The 27,735-nt window shown below is 41.7% G+C and overlaps 2 protein-coding genes across 3 annotated transcripts; one reads left to right on the forward strand and one right to left on the reverse strand.

Annotated features, from left to right (window-relative positions):
* The first annotated feature begins 1,027 nt into the window (after window positions 1-1,027).
* On the forward strand, window positions 1,028-5,012 carry mrps10 (mitochondrial ribosomal protein S10). The gene is made up of 7 exons (XM_056294977.1): window positions 1,028-1,099; window positions 1,285-1,337; window positions 2,844-2,910; window positions 3,172-3,311; window positions 3,420-3,528; window positions 4,288-4,377; window positions 4,607-5,012. Exons 1-7 carry the CDS (start codon window positions 1,028-1,030, stop codon window positions 4,682-4,684), a joined length of 609 nt encoding a protein of 202 aa, XP_056150952.1. The 3' UTR covers window positions 4,685-5,012.
* A 5,266-nt stretch (window positions 5,013-10,278) lies between these two features.
* On the reverse strand, window positions 10,279-27,564 carry si:ch211-51e12.7 (uncharacterized protein LOC336335 homolog). 2 transcript variants are annotated; one of them, XM_056295116.1, is made up of 7 exons: window positions 27,491-27,533; window positions 24,965-25,022; window positions 12,579-12,667; window positions 12,139-12,309; window positions 11,790-11,930; window positions 11,477-11,602; window positions 10,279-10,869 (listed from the first exon to the last, which is right to left on the reverse strand). In XM_056295116.1, exons 3-7 carry the CDS (start codon window positions 12,665-12,667, stop codon window positions 10,779-10,781), a joined length of 618 nt encoding a protein of 205 aa, XP_056151091.1. In that variant the 5' UTR covers window positions 24,965-25,022; window positions 27,491-27,533; the 3' UTR covers window positions 10,279-10,778. The 2 variants fall into 2 exon arrangements, with proteins under 2 accessions (XP_056151091.1, XP_056151092.1); XM_056295117.1 differs by lacking the exon at window positions 24,965-25,022 and having other exon boundaries at window positions 27,491-27,564.
* Between the last annotated feature and the right edge of the window lie 171 nt (window positions 27,565-27,735).

The following is a 27,735-nucleotide window of genomic DNA, read 5'->3' on the forward strand; positions in this document are numbered from 1 at the left end:
CATGTAGCCTCTTAGCCGGCTAGCTTGGCGAAAACTGGGACATAACAAGAGACCCGCGAGTTCCACGGCACATCGGAGGCGAAACAGACGTGTCAGCGGTCTCAGGGTTTCCTCCGTCGATGTATCTGCCCTGTGCTACGACGATCTGCGCTCCCCACGACCGATACAGTCTGTGCGGCTATCGTGAGAGACCCACAAAGACTGATAGCTGCGCTAACTGGCTTGTGGGAACCCGAACCACCATCTTCGGCGCCTCCTCAGACTCACTGGCTCTGTCCGCTGCTGGCAACTCGGCTAGCGCCTTACGGCTAGCACGTTAACCGGATGAATTTTTATGATAAAATTTGGAAAATACTGATGACCTGCTGATAAAAATGGTCCCCGGGGCAACGGTATAGCCGGAGAGTGGTATAAACGTGTTGTATAACTATTACCAAAAGCCGGCAAATCCATCGCTTACCTCGCCCGTGCGTCCGCTGCCTCCGCCTGCCGCTATACACTGGCAGGGCCCAGCTACCGTATCACGTGACACACACATGACTCTGTACCCACTAATCTGCCTCCGGTCTGTTAATCAAAGGTCACATAGGGCGTGATTGAAATGTACGAATTTAGTATAAACAGAAATCCTTGGTCTTCACCTCATCTGTCGTCCTTCAAAAAATATTTTGACGAACCTCTAAGCCTTCCCTTTTAAAAGGGACTTTAAAACTTTCGACTCACTGCTACCCCCCCCCCCGTCTATGTCAGATACTCGTTGGATAGCGGTTAATAAAGCCGGATGTTATCGTCATCTTCCGTGGCGCACATGTATGGAAACGTACATTTTTCAACAGAAATACTTCATTTGTAGGAGGTTCTACCTCCCCAAACGGAGGATGGCGACCCCTAACGGGAGCAGCCGAAAGTAGTAGTAGTAGGAGGAGGTTCATCCTCCTACACGCTTGGGGCAGCGTAGACCAATCATCACTCTTCGCTTAACATCTTGGGGGCAGCGTTGACCAATCATCACTCTTTGCTTAACATCATGGCTGCCCCCATGGCTTACAGACGAGCCGTTTGCTCTCTAGCAAGGATATTTGTTGGAATCACAAAATTGGTATGGTATCAACTTATTTTATCTATTTTTGCACAATGATAGACTAAAAGTTTCTTCCAATAAGAGTTTTTGTTTGAAGGGTAGCAGCCGGTTGTTTGTTCTCTCAGCCTGTCCGGGGTCCTTGCTAACGCTAGCTCTTGAGGATGCTTTGGTCAACTCGTGTAAAATGAGCTTGTTATTTTCAGGGAACAAAGGGTTTGAGCGCCTGTGGCGGTCATAGGGATTGTAGAATAACTCGGTAAGTAACTGATTTTCCCATCTGTTTTCTGAAAATTTGATTTCTGACCGCCGTTTAATGTTGTCCTCAAGCGAGACAGGAAAATTGCCACCCCCACTACATCTGCTATGACCTAGCCCTTAATATTCGGAATGTTCAGCAAAAGGCTTAAATTGGTTGGTCTCACAAATCGAAATCCCCAAATTTATTAGAATGTGAATGAAAGGTTGGTTTCCAGTTCCCATAGCATTTAATTAAACCCTGAATTCATTTCTAAATTCGTTCAACGTTTGAAATATTTTAGTACTGCAAATCGAAAAATCTTTAAGGGGGGGGGGCAAAAACAGTATCACAAAAACATTTCAGTAACCCGAGTGTACGACGATTGGACTTATCAAGTCACGACCTAATTCTCATTTCTATTTAAAAATGAATTTGTGTTTTACCACTTGCTCCATTAAATGTTCATTACAGTGTTGTCAACAGCCATTGCTAAATGTATGGCGCTCACAATTTACATGTCGTAACCATTTGTTTATTTAATGCATTATGGAAGTATTGAACTCACATCATTTGGGGGTAATATATTTTGACCGTTTCTTTTTAGATTTGTCATTGACACATAAACATACAACCCGAGCAGCCCATCCAGATAAACTGCAAATAATGAGCCCGTTAAAATTTCTCCCTCAGGCATGCGTTGTCGCTCTTTCTAAAAGGCTTGTTCAGCAAAATGCAAACTAGGATACCGGAAAAGATAAACTATGCTTAATATAAAGGTGGTTGTAATTAGAATCTGTTGGAAGTTTGTTTACTCACAATAGCCCATGCATGCATTTATCTATAATTTAAAACAGCAAATAGCCATACTGCCAGTCATCATCAGTTGATTGCTAGTCTAGATTGTTGTACACAGGAGAGATAAACTGTCATTGAATCCATACATCCATCCATTATCCAAACCACTTATCCTGTTCAGGGTTGCGGGGATGCTGGAGCCTATCCCAACAGTCATTGGGCAGCAGGTGGGGAGACACCCTGGACAGGCCGCCAGGCCATCACAGGCCATAACAAGGCCTCCGTGACTAAACCCCCCCCCCCACCAGTGCACTGGTGGCAGGATAAAAAAAAAAGTTTAAACAGCTCCTTATCTCCCATTGCATTTTTGAGGGTTTGAATGGATCGAATCAGGCCCTTTCATGTTGAATGTTGTTTAATTCAAATTACAAATAGTGAAAGTCTTCCCTAAAAAACAGCAATAAAAATGTTGCCAGTAATGGCTGTCATTCAAACCATGGCACCTATGTCGGGCTGGAAACATGTTTATTTTGATGAATTGGGCTTTAAAATTGTTGGCCACAATTATAAGGAATGAAACGCAATGGACGCAAAAACGTGGACAGACTTGGAGCCGAACCTGGGGCTGTGTGATTAAAATGTAGTTGCAGGAGGAACACGAATATTAACTCAGTGCATTTCACAAATTACATTGGCATGATGATCATAGATTATGCTCTATCTCTACAGTTCCCATGTCCCGCTGAGATGGAGTACTTCCTTCCACACTGGAGCTGTGTTTTCATCCCCTTCTTCAGTAAATCCTCCCTTTTACTATCTGTACACACAAATTTTTACACAAATTACCAACTGCCTGGTATTCAGAAGTTGTGCTATTTTTGTGGATCAGTCACAGAGCAATGAAATCAGACTGCAGCTTGTGTATTGCATTACATTTGTTGGCTATACAAATAAAATTAACTTGACTTGACTCAAAAGTCAAGCATAATGTGTGTCAGGCAGTCATTTCAGTCTAGATGCACTCGTCTCATAACGAATATATATTTTTATGTTTTAGATCAGAGTTACAGATGAGCCTGATACACTGTTCCAGAAGGTGTCAGTGTTGGTCAAAGGTCACGACAGGGCGGTCTTGGACAGCTATGAATTCTTTGCCACTATGGCGGCTAAAGAGCTAGGAATCACTCTTGACAAAGTGTGAGTTTTTAAGAGAAACACTTGCTTAACTGCCAGTAACAATGACGCCAATTTGTCACAATGTGCTTTTTTCCCCTAACTATCTTTCATGATCTTCTTCTACCATAGTTTTGAACCCCCTAAGTACATTGAAAGGTTAACACTCCTGAAGTCCGTCCACATTTTCAAAAAACACATGGTCCAGTATGAGATGAGGACACACTACCGATGCATTGAGGTGATGTAGCTTGGACTTGGAAATATTTTTTCTGTTCACTTCAGTTATTTAAAGAGTGCATGCAAAACATTTTTACATACATGTGAAAAAGATTCTTAGCATAATCATAATACCAGAGCTACTTCCCAGTTCAATATAAATGAAAACCATAGGATGATTTAAAAAGCTGCAGCTCTACAGAATATTAAGTGTGCAATGACTAAAATTGTAAACAGGTTTGGAAAACCAGCCTTACCTACAGTATAAACCTTCACAGTACTATGGTCGTTATTTCTTGGTGCCTTCAAGTCCTTCTCATATGAAGCAACATTTTCAAACGCTTGTGCAATTGAGGTTTGTCCGCCGGCAGTGGCGGCAGCAGAATTGCATCAACTAGTATGCACAAGAAAGGCCCGGTGCAAGCATCCACTTTTCACCCCGTTAAGTCTTGCGCCCGCTTTCGAACTCACACAAGGGCTCGAAAAAATAAAATGCAAATATCAGTGGGTGTTTCTTTCCATTTGGTGTTTTTCTGAATAAGCAATCTCTCTGTGCATGGGATGCGAGTGACAAAAGGAAAAAAAAAAGCAAGATTTCCTTGGCAACTTCATATGGCGTTTTAACCATAATGCAATGACTGCACTTCAAATGAACTGTATCCTATGAAAACTGCAGCTTTGCTGATTTGAAAATTGCAGTCTTTGAAATCCTATGAATACACTGATGTAAAATCAGTTAATTGTTCAGCCCTAGTTGACATCTCCCTCCTCTCCTTTCTAGCTTTCTCGTTTAACGGGCTCAACGGCACAAGTGTACCTTGAATACATTCAGAGGAATCTCCCTGAAGGTGTAGCCATGGAGGTGTCCAAGGTGAGGCACTAGTTCCTTCTTCTATAGACAGGTGTATTTCTGTTCAGGATAGAACATCATTGGTTACTGTAGGGATCTTAAGCTGTAATAATTTTATTCTAAAACAATGTTGCAAAGTTGCGCACATGAAAACAGTCGCTTTTAACACATCCTCTAGAGTATTAGTTAACATTGTTAGCAGCAGTCTTTGCACCTTTTTTCTTGCACAAACCTCTTTCCATCTCATCAGATCGCCATGGAAAAGGTTCCAGAGCACATCCTCGAGCCCTTGTGGAAGAACCAGCCCACCGATCGGACCGGCCAATAAGAAACAGTCAGAGCAACAATTGCTCGTTTATATCCAGATGCCTAAATGCATTGGTGGGAAGGGTCTGAAGTGTTTCATCAGCAATATATGCTTTTTAAAGACAACTGGCCTGACCACGACTCAGAAATAAGTTAACCTTATTTCTAATAAGAGATCTTTCTAAAGGAAAAGAAGTAAAGCTCATTCATGATTTCACTATTTGACTATGCATAAGTCTTCATTTGCTGCCAGTCAGCTCTTCAGAAAAAAATGTTTTTCCTCATCTGTGACTGTAAATTACAATCTGTTGTGCTTTTTTGTAAATAAATGTCGAACATTGGAGCAATCACTTTGTTGTACTTTGTACTTGTATTGTTCTTTAAGTCTGGAAGGGTTTCTTTTAATTTTCCCCCCTTTTCTCCCCAATTGCATATGACCAATTAACCGACTCGTCCGAGCCGTCCCGGTCGCTGCTCCACCCCCTCTGCCGATGCGGGGAGGGCTGCAGACTACCACATGCCTCCTCCAATACAAGTGGAGTCGCCAGCCGCTTCTTTTCACCTGGCAGTGAGGAGCACGTGGGAGGATCACGCTATTCCCACCAGTTCCCCTCCCCCCCTGAACAGGCGTCACGACCGACCAGAGGAGGCGCTAGTGCAGCGACCGGGACACATACCCACATCCGGCTTCCCACCAGCAGACACGGCCAATTGTGTCTGTAGGGACGCCCAACCAAGCCGGAGGTAACACGGGGATTCGAACTGGCGATCCCCGTGTTGGTAGGCAACGGAATAGACCGCTAAGGACGTCCTAAGTCTGGAAGGGTTTCTAACATTCTTTCTGTGGTACTCTGAATTGTAGTTATGCAAAACGGTACCTTTAAATGTGTAAATTCACATTAGTCATCTAAGGATATATGATGTAAAAAAATAAAAAATACAGCAGGCTATCACGGTTTTATTTGAAAAAGTTTTGCTGTTCACCCGATTGGCTTCTTCAGTTATAATGCTAGCTATGCCCCGGCGGGTTACCAAGCCGACCGACCCATTCACAAACTGAAGGAGTGGCGACAAGTTTGAGAGGCGCCAAAAGAAAAGAGAAAAGGCCTTTTGAAAAGATGTCCTAAACACTGGATATCCCCACATGACGGCAGACTGATGAGCGGCAAAATGCTATCCAGTCTACAGTGCCAGCAGTCCAGTCTATATGATCTTACTTAGTTTTAATATCAAGATCCCAATTCTGCTTTATTTATACCCTGGATTTGGTTATTCTGTATATGTAGTTCAGTGGTACTCACTAGTTTTCTTAGGAGAGCCACTTATGAGTAAGACCATTCCTCAAAGAGCCACAGAGCTTGCAAAACATTTCGCAAATACAAAGCTACACACATAGGCTTATACGTCTACCCATGGTCCCACGCTGTTACGTAGCCTACGTTCTTTGGCGTAGCTTCAGTATGCTGCCATCTGCTGGATAATTCATTTCAATGCGCTAAAACAGGACACAAACGGAACCTATAGAAGTAAGTTATAGCTATGTTCTTATTATCAGTGGATCTATATGAGGCGCAAAACAAGGAACACAAGACCACCACACAAGAAATGTCTTTTTCAAGTTTATTTATTTCCTGGAATACAAAATTAAAGAATACAAAGCTTCAAGGTAATCGATAAGAGTAATTAAATTTACACTAATTTTTATTTTTCTGCCCCCATAGTGATAGTAAATGGAAAAATATGAGCATGTGAATTCTAACGCTTTAACAAACAAGCACCTTGTAATATTTTTCATCATTTGACACTTTTCTTGGCTAATAAAATAACAGCCCTGCTTCTTCTGTCCTTAAATCCAATTTGAGTCTTTGTGCAAAAGTAAAGCCCAGGCAATTAATCAATATTCTACCTAGCAGAGTTAATAAACCCTGAAAACCACCAAATTTCTTTTTTTGGATGGATCAAAAGAATTATCCAAATGATAAAAATTCTTAGCTACAAACTCTAAATCACTTGAACAAAAGCATCCATTAAAGACCTTTCAGCTTTCCATTAGCCTCTCCTTGGTGTTTTAATTTGGTCCCAACCATAAGGTATCCCATTTCAGTCATTCTGGGCTTGGTGAAAACAGGACGGCTGACTGCAGGTATCACCCACCTGCAGGACACCTGGGCAAGGATACCTGCAGTCAGCTGAGACTGACGGGCTCTCCAACTAAACTTTGAGTCCACATGAACTGATTCAACTGTCTGGAAACCAAAACCCACTCTCTATTCTCAGTTGTAAATCCATAATTTAAAGTTGATCCATGAGCTGAAATGGTTAATATGCTATCTTTAACATGCAAAAACAAGAACAATAGTCAACCATGAATACTAATACTTGTAAATATTTCTAGAAATGAGTGGTGACGGCCTAGTGACGGGGGTGACTTTGACAAAGTTTAGATTCCACAGTGGGATCAATGCCTTATCCCTGGTGGTGTAGTTGAGGTTTAGGTTTGGGAAGTTTCCAGTTCAACCTTTGGCCCATCAAAGAGGGCTGGGTGCCTTCTACTGATAAAAGGTCAAGGTCAGCATGTGACATGACATTCCGAATATCTGAGGAGCTTGTGAGGATGGAGGATTTGTGTCAATACATCACTCTTATCAGATAATGGGTCTCAGTCTTATTTTGATTTTGATATACTCTATTGATCCCCGTGGGAAAATTACGCTCTGCATTGAACCCATCCTAGCTGTGTAGCTAGGAGCAGTGGGCAGCCGCCGTATAGCACCCAGGGACCAACTCCAGTTCATCTTGCCATACCTCGGTCAAGGGCACAGACAGGAGTACTAACCCTAACATGGATGCCTTTTTTGATGGTGAGGAAAACCGGAGCACCTGGAGAAAACCCACCGCAGACACGGGGTGACCATGCAAACTCCACACAGAGGACGACCTGGGATGACCCCCAAGGTTGGACAACCCCAGGGTTCGAACCCAGGACCTTCTTGCTGTGAGGCGACAGCGCTAACCACTGCACCACCATGCCGCCCAATATATTTATACCTCAATTGTTAGTTGTTACAACAGCATTCATATATCCATCTGTCACTGGATGCCCCTTTGTGAAGTTGATACAGACTCCAATATCTGCATGAGATGTATGCCAAAATTTGCATATTATTAATGTACGTGCTAATACTTTCATTCCAAAATGAATTTAACGAAAGCAACACGTGCCATTAGAAAATGTTTGCCTCCAAAACAAAGCTCATTATGGAGTATTCGACATATTCATACAACTGAACACCTTTGCTTACAAAATGGTAACACTTAAGATATTTATGAAATCAATCTAAATTATGAAACATTTCCTCATAAACTTTTGGAAGAAATTCCAAAGTGAGTTCAGAACAGATGTACATTTGAAGGTAAGTCCTTCATGCATGTTTACCTCATACAGTATGCATCGGGAATATTTTTAAAATTTTGTTTTTCATTTGCATCAAACACATCACTAGCAAAATTCTCAGCAGTGTGACCCGCACCCTTTGTATCTCACCCGCTCTGATGCAACTTAGGGATCGTCTCCACTTCCATTCTGCAAAAGAACCTCCAGGCATCAGAGATGGAGCGATTTAGGGATTAAGACACAAGAGGAGGCTCACCTTTTCTTCATTAGAGAAGGACTGGATCTTAGATGCCACATCAGTGGTGAAGGAGGGGGAGAGATGAGGGAGGGCCGGGGTCCCTGGACCTGTTAGGATAACTGTACTCTGTAGCCCTCCCACCCCCCACCCTCAAAACACACACCCACACACACACACATGCTTTCAGGAGACAACAACAGTAAGTCTGTTATGTTCAACTACAGGGAGCAAACAGAGGGGAACAGGAAAGGGCAGCAGGAATGTTCTGGAGAGAAAAGAAGGACAGATAGGGAGGGAAAGATGCAACACCTGTCCATGCTGATTTCCATGAAACGGGAGCCCATGCTGAGGTCTACAGCCCATGTTTGAGTAATGTGCAGTTTCTGAGTGGTTCAGTGGATAGAAAGCTATTCCTTTTTAGAACTACTGCCACATCTTTGCATCACTTTTACATGCAGCACATCAATAATAAATGCCTGTTTTGGCTTTTGTGTTCAGGAAAAGAGATCTTACGAGGCAGCAAATTTTGGAATAATAAAATGCACTCAAAAAGATTGCAGGACCTGAAGTTGGAGTACCTTGCTTATAGTTGTATAAAGTATTCCAAGTGTGTTAATGTACATTTTTAAAATATAGCTTTATCTGACAGTTGGAAGATAATTCTCCTTTTTGGTATTGCACCTTTACATGAAGCTGAATGCATGGCAACAACCTACGCATTGGTGTGAAGATTACAAGATTAAAAATAAAAGAGGTGCAAAATATAGCACGAAGGATAAAAGAAAACAGACCAGTGTAAAAACACAATTGGAGATATCTCCAAACTCCTTGGCCTTCCTTCAGGTAGCGATACTGCTGTTAAATAACAGCACATCGTCTTTAATGCAGTGGTGAATTATTTCATATCAGAGTGCACGTCCTTTGCAGGATGTTCTCCTTTTAAACACGCTACCACAAAATTTGAGATTTGAGGTCAATTTTCAGTGACATTTTCAGTGCATTAAGATGTGTGGTATACTCCAGTCAAAGTTTACCAGGTAGTTAGTGGCAATGCACCCTCTGAGTGAGACAGTGGTATTAAAGAGATCATTTCAGTGATGCTAAAATTGCCCACTTGCACAACTTCACTAAGTCCCTTCTTGTCTGAAGTGACATAATTTTTTCAGCCCTCAGCAAGACTTTGGCAGGTATCCTGTATGATCCCTTTCATTCATACATTATTGTTTTCCCTTTAAGAGTCTTTGTCCTCTTAACCTCAGTAGAAACTGAAATGTTACAAAATTAATTATGTGTATGTTTGCAGTAGTCCTTAATCGGTATGTTATTAAAAAGTGCAGGTTTGATCCAAATATCACAAAAAACATTTACGTAAAAACACCATCTTACTGTGTAGGTGTAGGATACTGTATGTTTATTTGTTATCTGTGCTTAAAGTTGTAATGACAACTGTCAGGCTTGACTGCGAATAAACAGTAAAAAAGAGAAGTTGAGTTTAGATTTACTTTTATTTTTTTTCTTCTTCACTATATCATAAAGTCTGGATGGTTCTCATAAAACACATTAACAGATTCACAAAAGTTATGTTAATAACAGTAAATAACTTTAACACTTAAAAAGTTAACACAGTAAACGATAATTTCTAGTACTCAAAAGAAGCAAATTATTAAAATGAAATTTGCTTTCATTTATGATTGCTAGTAAGCATATCAGTGTAGTGTCAGTCTTTTACTTTTTGTCATTTCACAACAGACTGCTGAACACAAACATGAACAATCTAAAGAGCAATAGTCATAACTTAAGAGCTGCACATTTAAGATATAAAAATAACATCAAAATATTCATGAATACCTGACATGTGAAATAGTCTCATGTGAAAAAAAGTGTAACTGAGTCTGGTGAGGTTGTAATACAAAACTATTTCCATGTCACAAAGGGAAACATTGAGGAGGTCCAAGGTGTAACAAACTAACACTGGTGCTTGAGGGCTGTTGTGCAATCGTATCCTCTCTTTATTTCTATTTTTTTTTGTTTTTTGTTTACTCACACATATTGTCAACCATTTTCTCTTTAAATGAATTAAAAAAAAAAGTCTTAAGGCTCACAGGGTGACCAGCACGAGAACCACATTACATCAAATAAACTTTTGACAAGAATTGTCCGCCCTTTGACTACAATTCTTTTGGTGGTTTCTCTACAATGTGAGATGTCCTACAGTACCAAGAGCATTTCACCGATAACATAAGAAACAAATAATGCCTTTATACTTTTAAGGTATGAGGCATGAAGTGTCCACTGCTGTCATTTTCACTTTATTTCTTTGTCACTAAACAATATCAATAACCAGACATTTGGCTTCAGGCTGTTTCATAAATGTATTCTAAATCCTTTTATGACATAATTCGGGGTCTTTTTCCCTCTCTACACCTCTGTAGGCCCCCCCTACTAAAGGACAAATGCTTGGTTATTATTTTAGGGCAGGCTGTGTTAAAAGCGTCGGCCACCAGGGGGCCCTGGCCACCACTGGCCTCTGCCAGGTGGGGGGCGATGCGGAGGAGGGACTGGTCCATTGTGGTAGCTGTGTAAAAGGATAAAATCACATATTGGATTCTCGGCTTCAGCCAATAGGAGGCACGCTCTGATAAGAATGACCATCCCTGACCTATTGCGCTGGAGGATGATGCTTGGCCTGTCAGCCACCACACAGGTTTGAGAGGAGGGTTACGGTGAGTGTCTCTTTTCCTATATTATTCCATGCACTGTTTAATAAAAGTCTGGCTGCAAAGAACAGAGCATGTATAATTTGTATTCAACAGTTGATTCTACATTTGTTTTTGTTTTTAAAACTAATCCCTGGAGCAACATTTTATGTCTAATTTGACTAACGTATCCAATGAGAAGTGAAGATTAGAGATCAGGTTAAAAGGGAACCACATCCAATTGGATGAGTTGCAAGAAAGAGGATGGAAAAGAACTTGTTCTAGCATTTGTGGTTACAACTCAATCTTTTTCCACAATGTATTATAGATCTTAAAACGCACAACTGTTGTGAACAAGGTCTTACATACTGACCATGGACTTTTTTAAATCCATTTTGCAAGTTGCAACATGCAAGTTAGGCGAGAGTAAAGAGAACTGTGAGTCGGGCAGGTCAGATATACTTTAAATAACATAAAGGGTCTTACCCGCTTGGGCCTCTGGGGTGGAAATGGCGTGGAGGTCCAGGGGGCAGCATGCCTCGGCCTCGAAGGTGTGGCAGGCGCCCTCTGAAACTAGGGGGACCCAGCGGAGGAAGGGGAAGAGCACCAGGTCTATAGAGGAGAAAAAGTGTTAACTGATCATTGTAAAGTGGCTCATATTGGTTCTGTACTTTGCTGTCATGGAAAATCCTTTTTTGCAGTGCAGGTACAGCCTCTCATTATGCACATTTGAGATCAAGTCAATGACGACATCATTGTCTCAGGCCATTTGAGTTTTGGCTGCCTCTGGGAGCTTTACCTGTGCATGGGTGGGAAGGGACCTCTGAGATACATGGGTGGTGGTAAGGGAGGAGGGGGTGGGCCCATGCCCATCGGTCCACCCCTGCCTCCACGTTGGCCCCTGAAGTTTGGATATGGCCACATCCTACCCATCCCCCTCCTGCAATGGGAGGACAGAAATTATGAAAAAATTAAAGTGAATTTCTTTTTTAATGAATTTACTAAAAACCCATGGAGAAAGATATGTAAACCGAACCATTCTGGTGGAAATAATACAAATTAACCTTATTTAAGCTTACACAAATATTATTTTGATATCTGTCAGTAATTTACAATTAAGAGTAGATCCTCAAACTCCAGTGAATTACCTCATAGGTCCAATTCCATTCATATGTTCATCCCTCCCTCTACCCCTTCCACACCCAGGGGGACCAAAGCCTTTCATCATCATGCCCCGCCCACCACGCATGATTCCTCGACCAGGCCGACCGCCTCGGCCAGTCCAACCCCCTCGGCCACGGCCTTTGCGCCCACGACCCCTGCGGAAATAAAAGTAACAAAGCTAAACTGCTGCCATTGGACATCATCTGCATTATTCGACAGACAAATGCAGCCAAGTTTCAAGCCAAGTTTCCCTCATTTCATTTTTAACATGTGCCTGCACATTGTTTTTAATGACAATAAATTGAATTGAACTGAATTGAAGTTCAACTTTTGAACAACACACATCAGGAGTTAACGGAGGACTTGCTTGGGCAATGACAAAGAACTATACAGAGTCAGCTTATGACAGGGAACCTTAACCCACCTGGGTTTGCTTTCTGAAATGGATTCCTCAGATTGATTCTTGATAGTCTCTACAGTTTCCATCACCTTCTCCCCTGTGTCTGCATCCATCTGAATAAAAAAACAAAACAAAAAAAACCAAACAATTAAAGCAAATGTCAATGTGATTAGCTACAATAGTAACCTCTCCTTAATGACATTACTTAAAATAATATTCTTGTAGATACCCATACACAGTTACTGACACGCGAACAACAAAAAGTAAAGGGAATATCTATTGTGTCCATGAAATGTCCATGAAATGGGATAATGAGGTGTAAATACTGATTCCTTGTTATTTATGAGGCACCGTTTGTAAAGTTGCACCTTCTGTTTTTCTGATCAGTTTTTGCCCCTTTAGCATTGTGAAATGTAAAAAAAATGCAATGTGCTTCCTCGTCGAATACACTGTAATGGGAAACAAAATGGTGTGAGGGGGGTTAGATGGAGAAATATATGACGTCTTCATAGATAGTAGTAATGCTTTCATAGTTATAGTTTGTTTACAATTCTCCTAATCTGTTTCCCAAGGTAGCCCCAGATGCTCAGCCCTGCTATGAGACATCTTCTGGGCCTGACCTGACCCTCACCCATCTGTGATCGTTGATGCCTTGATGATAGTTCATATTTTTTTTCCAAAGCACATTTGAAGAAAATGCTTTGTTTATAATAATAAGCTAAAATTGCTGAAGCCTAATAAAATAACCTGATACAGAACTGACCTAACCTTCTTAGTGCTTAGCCTGATTTTTGACTAATGAATGCAGTTTTGAGACCTACTTCTTCATGGATTGAGTGGGGATTCCCCCTGTGTTCCCATGGCCCCAAGTTCCCTCAATGCAATTTTTTCAAACTGAAAACAACCCCATGTTCCCTCAACATAAATAGAGGAATAGTGTTGGTAACTATAGAATATTAACAAAAATACATACTCCATATATGTAATATGTATTCAATAAATATCTGAAATAGTATTTATGGAAGTTGCTTCCAAAGATACTCTCTTATTGAAACATGCCTGCCGTACATTACAGTGAACAATAATAAAAATGTATTTGAGGTTGATAATTATTTTAATAACTTTTTTTTTTGCAAATGAAGACTGTATGTTAATATATCAGTGGCATGGACATTCTTCTTCTTTATATGTTGAGGGAACATAGATAGGCTCCCACAGTGTTGGTATAAGATACAAATTTGATCCTAGATCAGCATCCGCACCATGGCATGCTTTGACAAAATCTGACAGGACTGTGGTCTATGTATGCACAGTATCTTAGAAACTACAGTAGCTTGCTATCAGTCCATACTTTTAATGCTGAAACAATGAACGTGCTGTTTGTTTATGATTCAGCTTAAACGAATTCTTAGTATTTATACACAAAATGTATGAAGTAAAAACAACCACAGCTAACCACAGTTTAAATCTGCTTTACAAACCTTACTTCTACTACTACTACTTTTGGCTGCTCCCATTAGGGGTCGCCACAGTGGATCATCCGTTTCCATCTCTTCCTGTCCTCTGCATCTTCCTTTGTTACACCAGCCACCTGCATGTCCGCTCTCACCATATCCAGAAACCTCCTCTTTGGCCTTCCTCTTATCTTCTTCCCTGACAGCTCCATATTCAGCATCCTTCCCCCAATATACCCAGCATCTCTCCTCCACACATGTCCAAGCCATCTCAATCTTGCCTCTCTTGCTTTGTCTCTAAACCGTCCAACCTTCGTCGCTCCCAATGAAAATCTTAGCATCTCCAACTCTCGCACCTGTCTTTTCATCAGTGTCACTGTCTCTAAACCATATAACATAACTGGTCTCACAACCATCTTGTAAACCTTCCCTTTAACTCTTAAACATAGGATTTCAGATAGTTATACTAAGATGAGGTTTTTAAATGCGGAAAAATGAATGTGAGGTGTCAAATTCCCTCTGTTAAAGTCAATCAAATAAAGTATGTGCGGATAAAACCATTCGATTTCTATCAAACTTTGATTTGAAGTATCATTACTGAGTGTTAAGGGATGCATGTATTAATTAATTAAGTTTCTTTTATTAATCCGCTTGGGGAAATTCAGTGACTGCAAATTAACCCATCCTAGCTATGATCTGTGTAGCTAGGAGCAGTGGGCTGTTGCCTTCATGCTGTGCGCCCAGGGACCAACTCCAGTTCTTCTCCCATTGTCTTGGTCAGGGGCACAGACAGGAGTATAAACCCTAACATGCATGTTTCTTTTGATGGTGGGGGAAACCTGAGCACCCGGAGAAAACCCACCGCAGACACAGGGAAAACATGCAAACTCCACACAGAGGACGACCTGGGAGGACCCCCAAGGTTGGAAAACCCCAGGCTTCGAACCCAGGACCTTCTTGCTGTGAAGCGAAAAGGCTAACAACTGGGCCACCGTGCCACCCTGCAGAACTGACTGTTGTTCCTGAATGCATCCCCTATTATTTCATCTTAGGTTATTATTAAATGTATGAAATTCACACTGTCAAGCCAAAGCAGCCAAAAATATGTGCTGATTAAACCATCTGAATTATAGATCTCCAGAAATAAAGTTACAGTGTGGATGCATTACTCAGCAGAAGTGTATCTCCCACAAGGCACATGCAATTCTCGGTGGTCAGGCAGTCATAACACCTTTCTCCATGCCAAAAAAACTTGAGATCACACGTAGGGGACGTGGTCAATTAGCATATTTTATACATTTAGATTTAAGATTTATATTAATTTATATTTAACATTTACATTTAGGTTTAACATTTAACATTAATATTTAACATTTACATTTTGGTTTAACATCTATATTTAGCATTTACATGTATATTTAACATTTACATTTATATTTAACATTTTCGTTTATATTAAAAATTAACATTTAACATTTATATAATATTTTACAATTTTGCTTTAATGCAGATCATTACTCTCAAAATAGATTACAATATTTTACATGCATTTCTCTACATGTTAAAAAAAGTGACAGCTGAAAATTGTATTGCATTCTTTTTTACATTTTGCAATGCTAATTGTGCAAAATCTGAGCGGGAGCACAAAAGGTGCAACTTTTTACAAACAGCACCCCAATGATTCGAAGATTCAAAAAAATAAATACATCCTAGGCTGCACTGGGACACATCATCAGCAATGTTTCCTGAGGTCCTCAGGTGTTTCAGGTCTTTCAACATCATACACCCTCGCTCAGGCAACCCTGCAAGGGTTGATCAGGTCCTGACTTGTGTCCCAGCAGCATTGGCCCACAGATCACTCCTTATGATCCAAAGACATCTGGAGGCCCTCTCTGCAGCCTCCATGGAAGACTTGATCGCTTTCCTTTTTGCAGCTCCAGCGATGCTGAGTGTAGACCTTGCACAGTGAATGGCCAGCAAAGCCTCTACACCCCACTTCAATGGGCTCACAATGTGCCTTCCAGCCTCTCCTCCGGCACTGATCCACCAACTCCTGGTACTTAGACCACTTCCGCTTATTTACCTCTTCCATCTGGTCCTCCCAGGGAACTATCAGCTCTATAAGGAGCACTTGTTTTGAAGAGGCTGATGAAAGCACAACATCTGGCCTCAACGAAGTTGTCATAACGTGGTCTGGGAACCTGAGCTGCCTCCCCAAGTCGACTCACAGCTAGCTCCCAGTCTGACACAGAGTTGAGGAGACCGGCTGCTGATCTGGGCTGTGACTGAGGCTTCTCATCAGCCCTGACAAAGGTAATGTTCCTCTGTCAGTCGGTTTGCTTGTTGTTGGCCACAGCTTTGGAGATGGCCTCTGCAACTGTCTTCAGCACCTGGTCATGTTGTCAGCAGTATCGGCCCTCCCCCAGGACTGATGGGCAGCTGCTGAGGATGTGCTCGAGTGAACTTTTTCCAGGGCACAGAGGAAATGATGGAGAACAGAATAGAATGATCAGAGGAGTCAGACTTCTCAGCCATCGAGTAGGCATCATGCTTTTCACAGATGGCCTTTAATCACCTCTCTGGCTGAACCACCTCAGACGTCTCAGTTTCAGAAAGGTGGTTGGCAGTGAACTTACTGATCCTCTTGTTCTTTCTGTGAAGTGAGTCATCAACTAGTTCACCATGTGGTCGCCTTGACAGGGCATCTACATCCAAGTGAACTTACTGATCCTCTCGTTCTTTCTATGAAGCGTAGTCATCAACTAGTTCACCATGTGGTCTCCTTGACAGGGTGTCTGCATCCAAATTCTGCTTTCCTGCCCTATACTGCAGCTTAAATTAATAGGTGGAAAGGACTGACAGGCATCTATAGTGGCGTCAACTTTGGCAGAGGTCAGAATATAGATGAGGGGGTTACTATCAGTGACTACGGTGAAACTAGCCCCATAGAGATAATCAGTAAATTTCTCCATGATGGCCCATTTGAGTTCTAGGAGCTCCAATTTATGGGCTGGATATCTGGTGTCACTTCTAGACAACTCTCTGCTTGCAAAAGCTATAGGCCTCAGTTCACCATTTTGGTGTTGATACAAAGCTGCAGCCAGCCCTGCAGAACTAGCATCCGTGTCAAGCAGATATGGCAGTTTAGGGTTTGCAAAAACTAGAACAGGTGCTGAAGTGAGCTTCTCGGTTATTGTATCAAATGCTTGCTGGCAAGAGACAGTCCAACATTCACCAAACAATTCTTTGGGATTGTGATACTGGGCAGAACTCACTTTCTCTTTTTTCTTGCGGGATGGGGGATACCCAACAATTAACTCATTTAGCTGCTTCACAATCTGAGAGAAGTCCTTAATGAATCTGCGATAATATCCACAAAACCCCAGGAAGGACCTCAACTCCTTTAAATTCTTTGGCTTTGGCCAGGTTTTAAGGGCTTGGACTTTTTCGGAGTCTGTTTCAATTACATTTTGTGAAACTACATGGCCTAGATATCAGACGGAAGACTGGAAAAATCTGCACTTTTTAGGTGAGAGTTTAAGGCCGGATTCCTTGAAGTGAGTTAGGACTCGCAGCAGTCCTAATTCACTTCAAGGACTCGCAGCAGTCGCCCATCATGCTCTTCCAGGGTGTCAGAAAAAATTATTAGATCATCAATAAAGACCAACACCTCCTTCAGATTTAAGTCACGTATACAGCGTTCCATAAGCTGCTGGAAAGTACTGGGTGCATTAGTGATCCCTTGGGGCATACTATTAAATACATAAACTCCCAAAGGACACACAAATGCTGTCCTCTCTTTATCAGCTTCCTGCATCTCAACCTGGTAACAGCCCAATTTCAAGTCTAAAACTGAAAACCACTTTGAGCCAACTTAGTCAAGAGAAAGCCTCTTCCTAGTTGGGAAGCGCATAAGCGTCTTGTGGTAATCAGTAGAGGCAGACAGAGTTATCATAAGTTGAGTTTGCGGTAATCAATACAGAGGCAGACAGCGTTATCACATTTCCAGACAACCAAAATGGGGGATGCAAAAGGAGACTCAGACTCATGAATCACACCAGCATCAAGTAGTAGCTCTCTCAGATGCTTCCGTACAGCATTGACATCTTGAGGATGGATTGGTCAGGCTCTTTGTTTGAAAGGGGTTCGATCTTAGAGCTTGATGTGATGCTTAACTTGACTAGTGTGACCAAAGTCAAGGTCATGATGAGCAAACACCTCAGGCATTGAGTTTAATTTCTGTGTTATTCTCTCCTTCCAATCAGCAGACAAAGGAAAGTAGTCAAAATCAAACTTGACATCTGGACTGGGGTAGGGTTGAACTGTTGCAGGGTCAGTTGTGCTTGGATCACACTTGTGTGGCATCACTTGTTGGACAGCATTGATTTCAGCAATAACTGTCTTTGGTGGGATAACAACATTATGTTCAGCTTCATTTCCGATTAAGAGAGCTATTGTACCCAGCCATTTTATAGGTAAGGTAACTAAGCAATTTGCAACAAGCAGCCCCCCAGGCAAGGAGGGAGATGACGGCTGCTAAACAACAGCCCATTTTTCATTCAGGGAACCCCTGACATTGACCAGTCCCTCCAAAGCGACAGCATGTCCAGCAGGAATTAATTCTGGGTTCTTCCCTGATAGGTTGCCACTTTGCCCTTGTTTGTATCGGAGCACCAGGATTTTAAGAACTGCTTTATAGCCACACTGCACTTGCAGGTTAGTATCATCGATGTGAGGGGCCAGATCTGAATACAACACGTCAAGTGTGTTGGTGCCGATGAGGAGTTGCTCTTGAGCTTCCTCTCTCATATTAGGAACAACAAGGGCCAACGTCGGAATCTCGACTTCCTGCCCCACAAACTCTTTGGGGAAAGTAATATCTAGTTCCATAAATCCAAAATATGGGATCTTTTGGCTGTTTGTCCCTTCCACCTCCAATAAATAATTTAATGGCCTAATCTGTTGCTCTTTCAGGTTTTCATAAAAGGATAAGGGAACTGTTATAACCTGGGATCCTGTGTCTAAAAGGCAATTGACTTTCTGCCCTGCTATTGACACTTGAGCAGTGCACTTTGTCCCGACTAACCTTTAGAGGTGGGGAAAATTTTTGATTCACGTAAGAATCGTGATTCTTCTACGATTCTGAATAGAGTCACAAATTCCAAAAATCTATTTTTAAAAACTTTTTTTTTCAGTCTTAAGTAGCCTCCTCGCTGCTGGCGATGTTGACTAGCCGCGCACCTTCTTTTAAGTTTTTTTTATACCTATACAATTCTCTCTCAATTATAAATACTGTACTGTAGTTAGGTTTATCATTATTACTGGGGTATTATATTATTATTATACTTATGATTTTTTAGATCAAATATATACTATATACTAAGACAAACATTTGACTAATTGAGACTAGATGTGAACTGTACGTAACTGTTCCGACTTACATACAAATTCGACATAAGAACAGACTCAAAAACGGAACTTGTTCGTGACCCGGGGACTATCTGTACTTTGAATGAGTAACCAGTTGTCATCATCGTGGCATAAGCCATTTTCTACTGGCATAGGTATGATAAACGTCGCGGTATTTTCTCACTTTGATCCATCTTCAGATAGTCTGAAATGACAATGTATGAATGTACTGATTACACCTGATATAGTTTTACTGTAAATTCCAACATTGGTGTGACTCTACAGAAGCAGGTTCCTATATCTAAACAATGGAGTTATTATTCTATAGCCATTACACTGTACAACCAACACTTACTTCATAATGATTAGTTAAGGCAAAAAAAGTAAAAAAATTAAAGAAAAACTTCTTTGTGTAACAACATCCAAATGGTAAAATCTAAAAACAGCGTAGTAATGAAAAGGAAAGCTTTTACAAAAGTAAAAAATAGGAAGTGATAGAGAAATAAACTGCATGGCTGCAACTGAGAAGCACTCGAGCATTAGGTAGACGAACGTCAGCCTCGGTCCAAAAGAAGAAAAAGAAGAGCAGAGGATTGGATATATATAATTCACTTCATTTAAAAAATTGGATGAGGAAACTCAAGAATCTTAGCAGCTTCAATGATTTTCATTTTTAAAAAAATCATCATTTATCTTGTGTAGATTACTGTACCATTCAATCATCTCGTGAAATTTATGCCCCACCATACCTGCTTTAATGGAGCCAGAAGTCAGGTCTTTTACTTTATAACTATCAGAGTCAACTGTATGTCTTGAGATTTTATGGCCAATCCATCATCTGCAATCCAATAATTAGCACATTGCGTTATCTTTTATTCTGCGTGAGCAAAGCTGATTAATTTTACCCAGTAATTAACTTTTCTCAATGATCTACACAGACAAGTCATGCGTTTATTTTGTTTTTTTTGTCCCCCCCCCCTTTTTCCCCCAATTGTACCTGGCCAATCACCCCACTCTTCCAAGCCGTCCTGGTCGCTGCTCCACCCCCTTTGCCAGCTTTCTGACTGACCTGAAGCTAAAAGAACAGTCATGCAACTTTGCTTCACTGAAAGACTCCATGATCCGGGACCAGATAGTTTTTGGAGTGGAGGATAAAAAGGTCAGAGAAGGCTACTGAGGGAAACGGCGCTAACGCTAGAAGGAGCTATTAAGATCTGCCAGGCGAGTGAGCTGTCCCAAATGCATGTGAGGAAGTTCAGCAAAATGGCGGTGGGCATAGTGACCATGAGTGACTGCTCGGCTGTTGGTGCGGTCTCAAGCCAAGGACGAAGACACACACAGACCCAACCTGCACAGCAGACAGATGACAGGATGTTCGGCTACAAACGTTGCGGTTCACAGCACAAGCCAAGACAGTGTCCAGCCTTTGGTAAGCAATGCTCTAATTGCCAGGGAAAGAATCATTTTTCTAAACAGTGCTTCTCGAAAAGAAAAGAAAGACAGGCCCAAAATACAGAGAAAAACACCTAAACTGAAAGACTACAATGGACAGAGAATCGAGTGTTTAGGCACATGCAAGTTGAAGGTATTGGTGAAAAAAAAAACACACCACCTACTCTTCTCTGTTGTTGCTGAAGGACTTCGAGTCACTACTGGATGATAAAGCTTGTGAAGATGCGGGGCTGGTGAAAAGAGTGTACTGCATCAACACAGCTGTGAGCACACCAAGTAACTCTGCTGAGAACTTTGCAGATGTTTTCAAGAATTTGGTGTATTGCCATTCACATACAAAATCAAGCTGAAAGGAGATGCACAGCCAGTCGTGCATGCTGCTCGAAGAGTTCCAACACCACTAAGAAACTGCCTAAAAAAAGAGCTGGACAGGATGACAATGTTTGGTGTGATAAAGAAGGTTGAGGAACCAACAGATTGGGTCAACTCCATGGTGTGCGCAAAGAAAAAGAATGGTGACCTCAGAATATGTATGGACCCGAAAGATCTAAATGAAAACATCAAGCGTGAACATTACCAGATACCCAAGCATGAAAAAATCACCAGTGAGATGGCAGGTGCCAGATTCTTCACAAAGCTCGACGCGTCACAAGGCTTCTGGCAGTTGAAATTGGATGAAAGCGGCACCAAATACTGTACTTTTAATACACCTTTTGGCACATATCGTTACCTCAGGATGCCTTTTGGAATAATTTCAGCATCAGAAATATATCACAGAGCAATGGAGCACATCACTGAGGGGCTGGAAGGTGTCAGAGTCTATGTGGACGACAGCATCGTCTGGGGCTCCACACTTCATGAATACAATGAAAGACTGAAAAAAGTGCTGGACCAGGTACTAAAATATGGATTGAAACTCAAGAGCAAATGCCAGTTTGGAGCACAAGATTTTTTTTCCTTGGAGACAAGCTCTCTGCACAAGGTGTCCAACCTGACCAAGAAAAAAATCAATGCCATACAGGACATGCCAAGGCCCACAGACAAGACAGATGTGCTACGCATCATGGGGATGGTGAACTTCTAGGTAAATTCATTCTTAACCTCTCTGCAAAAACATCCTGCATCCGTGAGCTCCTGCACAAAGGCACTGAGTTCAAATGGACAGCCAAACATGAGCATGAGTGGCAGAAGCTTAAAGAGACACTGACAACTGCACCTACGCTGACATTCTTTGACCCAACGAAGAAGATGAAAGTATCGACTGATGCCTCTAAGGACTGAATTGGTGCAGTACTCTTTCAGGCTGACGGTGAGCAGGTCCATGACAGAGACTGAGTGTCAATATGCTCAGATAGAAAAAGAATGCCTGGGGTAAATGTTTGGCTACATACATGGCTACATATATGGCCTACCCACCTTCACTGTAGAGACAGACCACTGTCCACTAGTCGTCGTCATCAAAAAGAACCTGAATGAGATGTCACCAAGAATTAAACAGACCATGATGGAAATGCAGAGATATGACTTTGAGCTGATCTACATGCCAGGAAAGCACCTGGTACTTGCCAACGCACTCTCACAAGCACCCACAGGGAAACATGTGAGTACAACCGAGGAGGATCTTCAAGGTCATGTGAACATGGTGTCTGCTGTGCTTCCTGTATCAGACACAAAGTTCAGACAAATAGCTGAGGAAACAGCAAAAGACACAGAGTTGCAACGTGTCACTGAGAACATAAAAAATGGATGGCCTGCAGGTTCCTGTCCACTGGTCTACAACATCAGAGGTGAATTGAATGTTTGTTGATGGACTGTTGCTGAAGCAAAACAGAATCATCATCCCACAAGAATTGATACAGTACATACTACAAAGACTACATGAAGGCCATCTCAGTGTCGAGAAGTGCAAAAGGAGGGCGAGAGAGACAGTCTTCTGGCCTAGAATTAAAGAGAGACTGACATGCCCTTTCTGAACACATTTTTTTTAACATTGGGAGTTTGAATCACAACCGAAAATAGGTGTGGGTTTAAGAATTCAAAGCTATTGGATACTGTCTTCCTGGACGGGTGGGGTTAGATACCGCTCGTCAAAAAATGTCGGACAGCGAGAGTGAGAGGGAGATCCTCTGTGAGGATTACAGTTTCGAGGAGGAGGATTCGATGATACAAATAACTGTTAGATAGATAGATGATAGATATTTAGATAAATAGATAGATAGCAATACGTCGTAGCAAGATCGATAATAAAGTCTCAGCAAAATAGCACAAACTCGAGCCAAGTAGTTAACAAGAGGGGGTGAAAGAACAGCTTCTCCGTGGTTTTATACCATCTCGCTACGGACACACCCTATATGCAAATTGACTGGTGTCTACGTATCCACCGGCACAATTTGACATTGGTCACCACCTACAGTTAATCACAGATCTCTCTCGAGTGGCCCCAGACGTACTGTTTTGGCCAATGAATTGCTCCGTGGTCACATTCCAACTCGGAACATAGCCTATCAATAGGAATTTTCAGATTCTGATGTCAGTATCACTTTAATAAAGACATTGAGAGACTGATAAGCAGGTGTGAGACATGTCAGGAACAGAAACAAGCAAACCAAAGAGCCTATGATAGTAGCAGATGTGCCAACAGCACCATGGCACAAAGTAGGAATGGACTTGTTTCATCTCAAAGGTAAAGACTGACTATTATTCAAACTTTCCTGAAATGGCATTGCTGTCAAACACATCATCAACCTGTGTCATAACACACACAAAATCCATTTTTGCCAGACACGGCATACCAAACACAGTGATGAGTGACAACGGACCATGTTTCAACAGCACAGAGTGGCAGAAATTTGCAGAACAGTATGACTTCAAGCATGTGACATCTAGTCCTCTATATGCACAGTCAAATGGAAAAGCTGAGAAAGGCATGCACATTCCCAAACAGCTCTTGAAGAAAGCTGCTGACAGCGAGTCAGATCCCTAATCTTGCTCTACTCAGCTACAGAGCATCACCACTTGAGTGTGGACTGTCACCTGCTGAGTTGCTGATGAATCAAAAGCTGCACACCACACTGCCAAGCTACTCAAAGCAGAAGAAACTGGAATCCAAAACTGGAACAAAAGGTACAGCAACAAAAGATGAAGCAGAAGTCATTTTATAAGACAGCGAAGCAGCTTCCACCGCTGTCTGGTAATGATACAGTCAGGATTGAGGATCCTGATGGATGGAGTACGAAAGCCACTATTCTTCAAGAAGTAGCTCCACGGTCATTCACTGAGAGGATGGAGGAAGGACAGATCTTAAGATGCAATTGTCGAAGTCTGCGCAAAACACAAGAACCAAATCAAAACAGTGACACCTCTGAAAACACCTCTATAGACACAGTGGGACATGCCAGCAATCAACAGGTTTGTTCTGGCTTACCGAAGCAAACAGATGCTGCAGATCCTGAGGTCAAAACATCTGCTGAAACATGCAGCAGACCGAGAAGGATTATTAAGAAACCGGACAGATTAATTGAAATTGTCTGAGATGTAAAAAAAAAAGAAAGTTATTTATGTGTATTGTATTTTCAGATCTTTTATGCTGTTCATCTTTAAGGAGATACTTGTTTTGTTTTTGTTTTGCTTTTTAAAGAAGGGAAGATGTGTTGTTATATGCCTTTGTTAGTAACTGTGTTACCCAGAATCCTAGATGTTACGTGGCAGGCTAGTGACGTGCTGAGGTCAGAGGTACGAACACAGAGTCTGGCATGTGGGATAAATAAAAGCTTCGGCGTGAATTTGGAAAAGGTCTCGGTCCATTCATTTTAAAACAACACACAAAACGTGTGTGTGTGAGTGTGTGTGTGTTTGGGGGGGGTCTAACTCGTTGAAAGTTTTGCTCTAGAATACTTTATTGGTGACCCCTGACTACAAAAAGGTGTTGTGTGGTTTGTGTCGTGCCACACAACATAAGCTGGTGTAATGGATTTGATTTATCGTCATCTACAGACTAAAGGTAGACAGAAAGAGAGAGAGAGAGAGAGAGAGAGAGAGAGAGAGAGAGAGAGAGAGAGACCTTTAACATGGACCGCAACATGTTTGAAATCTCACCTAAGTTTTGCTCAGAAGGAGGTGCAGGATACGACAAATGACAAGAAGAACTGGTCGGCTGAAATAGAAGAAAAACAAATGTAGCTCCTCAAGCCTGAGATGTACTGCCCCAAGATACGACATATACCGGTAACTGTCAAGGAATTCATGTAGGACAGACACCTCAGTTAGGAATGGACCAATTACAGTGGCTTGCAAAAGTATTCATACCCCTTGAACTTTTCCACATTTTGTCATGTTTCGATCACAAACATAAATATATTTTATTGGAATTTTATGCGAAAGACCAACACAAAGTGGCACACAATTGTGAAGAACATAGAAAATTATACATGATTTTAAATTCTTTTTACAAATAAAAAGCTGAAAAGTGCGGTGTGCAAAAGTATTCAGCCCCCCTGAGTCAATACTTTGTGGAACCACCTTGCTCCAATTACAGCTGCAAGTCTTTTGGGGTATGTTTCTACCAGCTTTGCACATCAAGAGACTGAAATTTTTGCCCATTCTTCTTTGCAAAACAGCTCAAGCTCAGTCAGATTAGATGGAGAGTGTTTGTGAACGTCAGTTTTCAGATCTTGCCACAGATTCTCAATTGGATTTAGGTCTGGACTTTGACTGGGCCATTCTAACACATGAATATGTTTGTTTTAAACCATTCCATTGTAGCCCTGGCTTTATGTTTAGGGTCGTTGTCCTGCTGGAAGGTGAACCTCCGCCCCAGTCTCAAGTCTTTTGCAGACTCCAACAGGTTTTCTTCCAAGATTGCCCTGTATTTGGCTCCATCCATCTTCCCATCAACTCTGACCATCTTCCCTGTCCCTGCTGAAGAGAAGCACCCCCAGAGCATGATGCTGCCACCACCATGTTTGACAGTGGGGATGGTGTGTTCAGAGTGATGTGCAGTGTTAGTTTTCCGCCACACATAGCGTTTTGCATTTAGGCCAAAAAGTTCAATTTTGGTCTCATCTGACCAGAGCACCTTCTTCCACATGTTTGCTGTGTCCCCCACGTGGCTTCTGGCAAACTGCAAACGGGACTTCTTATGGTTATCTTTTAACAATGGCTTTCTTCTTGGCACTCTTCCATAAAGGCCAGATTTGTGCAGTGCACAACCAATAGTTGTCCTGTGGACAGATTCCCCCACCTGAGCTGTGGATCTCTGCAGTTTGTCCAGAGTCACCACGGGCCTCTTGGCTGCATCTCTGATCAGTGCTCTCCTTGTTCGGCCTGTAAGTTTAGGTGGACGGCCGTGTCTTGGTAGGTTTGCAATTGTGCCATACTCTTTCCATTTCCGGATGGTGGATTGAACAGTGTTCCGTGAGATGTTCAAAGCTTGGGAAATCTTTTTTATAGCCTAACCCTGCTTTAAACTTCTCCACAACTTTACCCCTGACCTGTCTGGTGTTCCTTGGACTTCATGATGCTGTTTGCTCCCCAATATTCTCTTAACAAACCTCTGAGGCCGTCACAGAACAGCTGTATTTGTACTGAGATTAGATTACACACAGGTTGACTATTTAGTCATTAGGTCAACATTCGATCATTCAGCAATCATCAGGCAACTTCTGAAGGCAATTGGTTGCACTCAGAGAAAAGGGGGCTGAATACTTTTGCACACCGCACTTTTCAGTTTTTCATTTGTAAAAAAAAAGTTAAAATCATGTATAATTTTCTTTGTACTTCACAATTGTGTGCAACTTTGTGTTGGTCTTTCACATAAAATTCCAATAAAATACTATATTTATGTTTGTGGTCGTAACGTGACAAAATGTGGAAAAGTTCAAGGAGTATGAATACTTTTGCAAGCCACTGTAATCTCGCGTTTGATCTGGCAACCAACAGACGACAACTAAATTTCTAAACTGCCATTAAATCCAGTGAAACTTTTAATTTACCTTATACTGGCGGAATGAGGAGTTGAATTGGAAACAAAGAAAGCCCTTAACCGTGGAACAAAAAATGCATCAACAATTTGCATTTTCAATTAAAATGAGAGAATACGTAAAAAATTGTGTAATTGACGATAATAATAAAAATGAGCATAACTGACTGTTCAGTCTGCCCAATGCCTCTAGTATGCTGCAAACATATACTGTAAATTGCAATTAATTCAGTGTTGTTGTTGTTTTCTTGAATAATTGAGCTTGTACAGCCAACATCGCATGTCAAAATAAACATCTTGGAGCAAGCCAACCCTCAGCCTGCAAAGTTAAGCATTGGAGATAGGCTGTTCCACAATTAACAAAGCATGTATTGCATCTAACTGGATAAACCCTAATCTGTCTGTAACACGGTTAGCTTATTATGTATGACACATGTCTGAATGAAACCGTAAATAGCCAAATAGGCCCTCTACTGTTCTCGACGAGAATATCTGTCTCACATAGCTAAATGCTGTAATACGGATAATGTGGTATGAAAAGTGAGTCGTCACCTTGCAAACAGCGTGTGCTATTTCGCGTATTAACTTTAAAAGGCAAAACAAGACGAGCTAAACGTTTACTGTGCACAAGGGGCGTTGCTTACATTTACAAACGCTTCTCTCTCCGGGAGAATTGGGATGGAGAGGATGACTTACGTCCGACGGTGACGAAGACGAGGTAGATCCAAGGGAGTCACCTTAAGAGCTCCTCCAATTGATATGAAAAATAAATATTTTTAGAAAAAAAAATTACAGTATATTCCACTATGAACCGAGCTACCTACCGCTTTGAAATGGCGGCTCGGCAGCCCTGACGCATTCAAGGTGGCTGGGATTTCTTTGTGAGGAA

The sequence above is a fragment of the Lampris incognitus genome, chromosome 15 (assembly GCF_029633865.1).
Source record: "Lampris incognitus isolate fLamInc1 chromosome 15, fLamInc1.hap2, whole genome shotgun sequence".
In the NCBI taxonomy this organism is placed as follows: domain Eukaryota; kingdom Metazoa; phylum Chordata; class Actinopteri; order Lampriformes; family Lampridae; genus Lampris; species Lampris incognitus.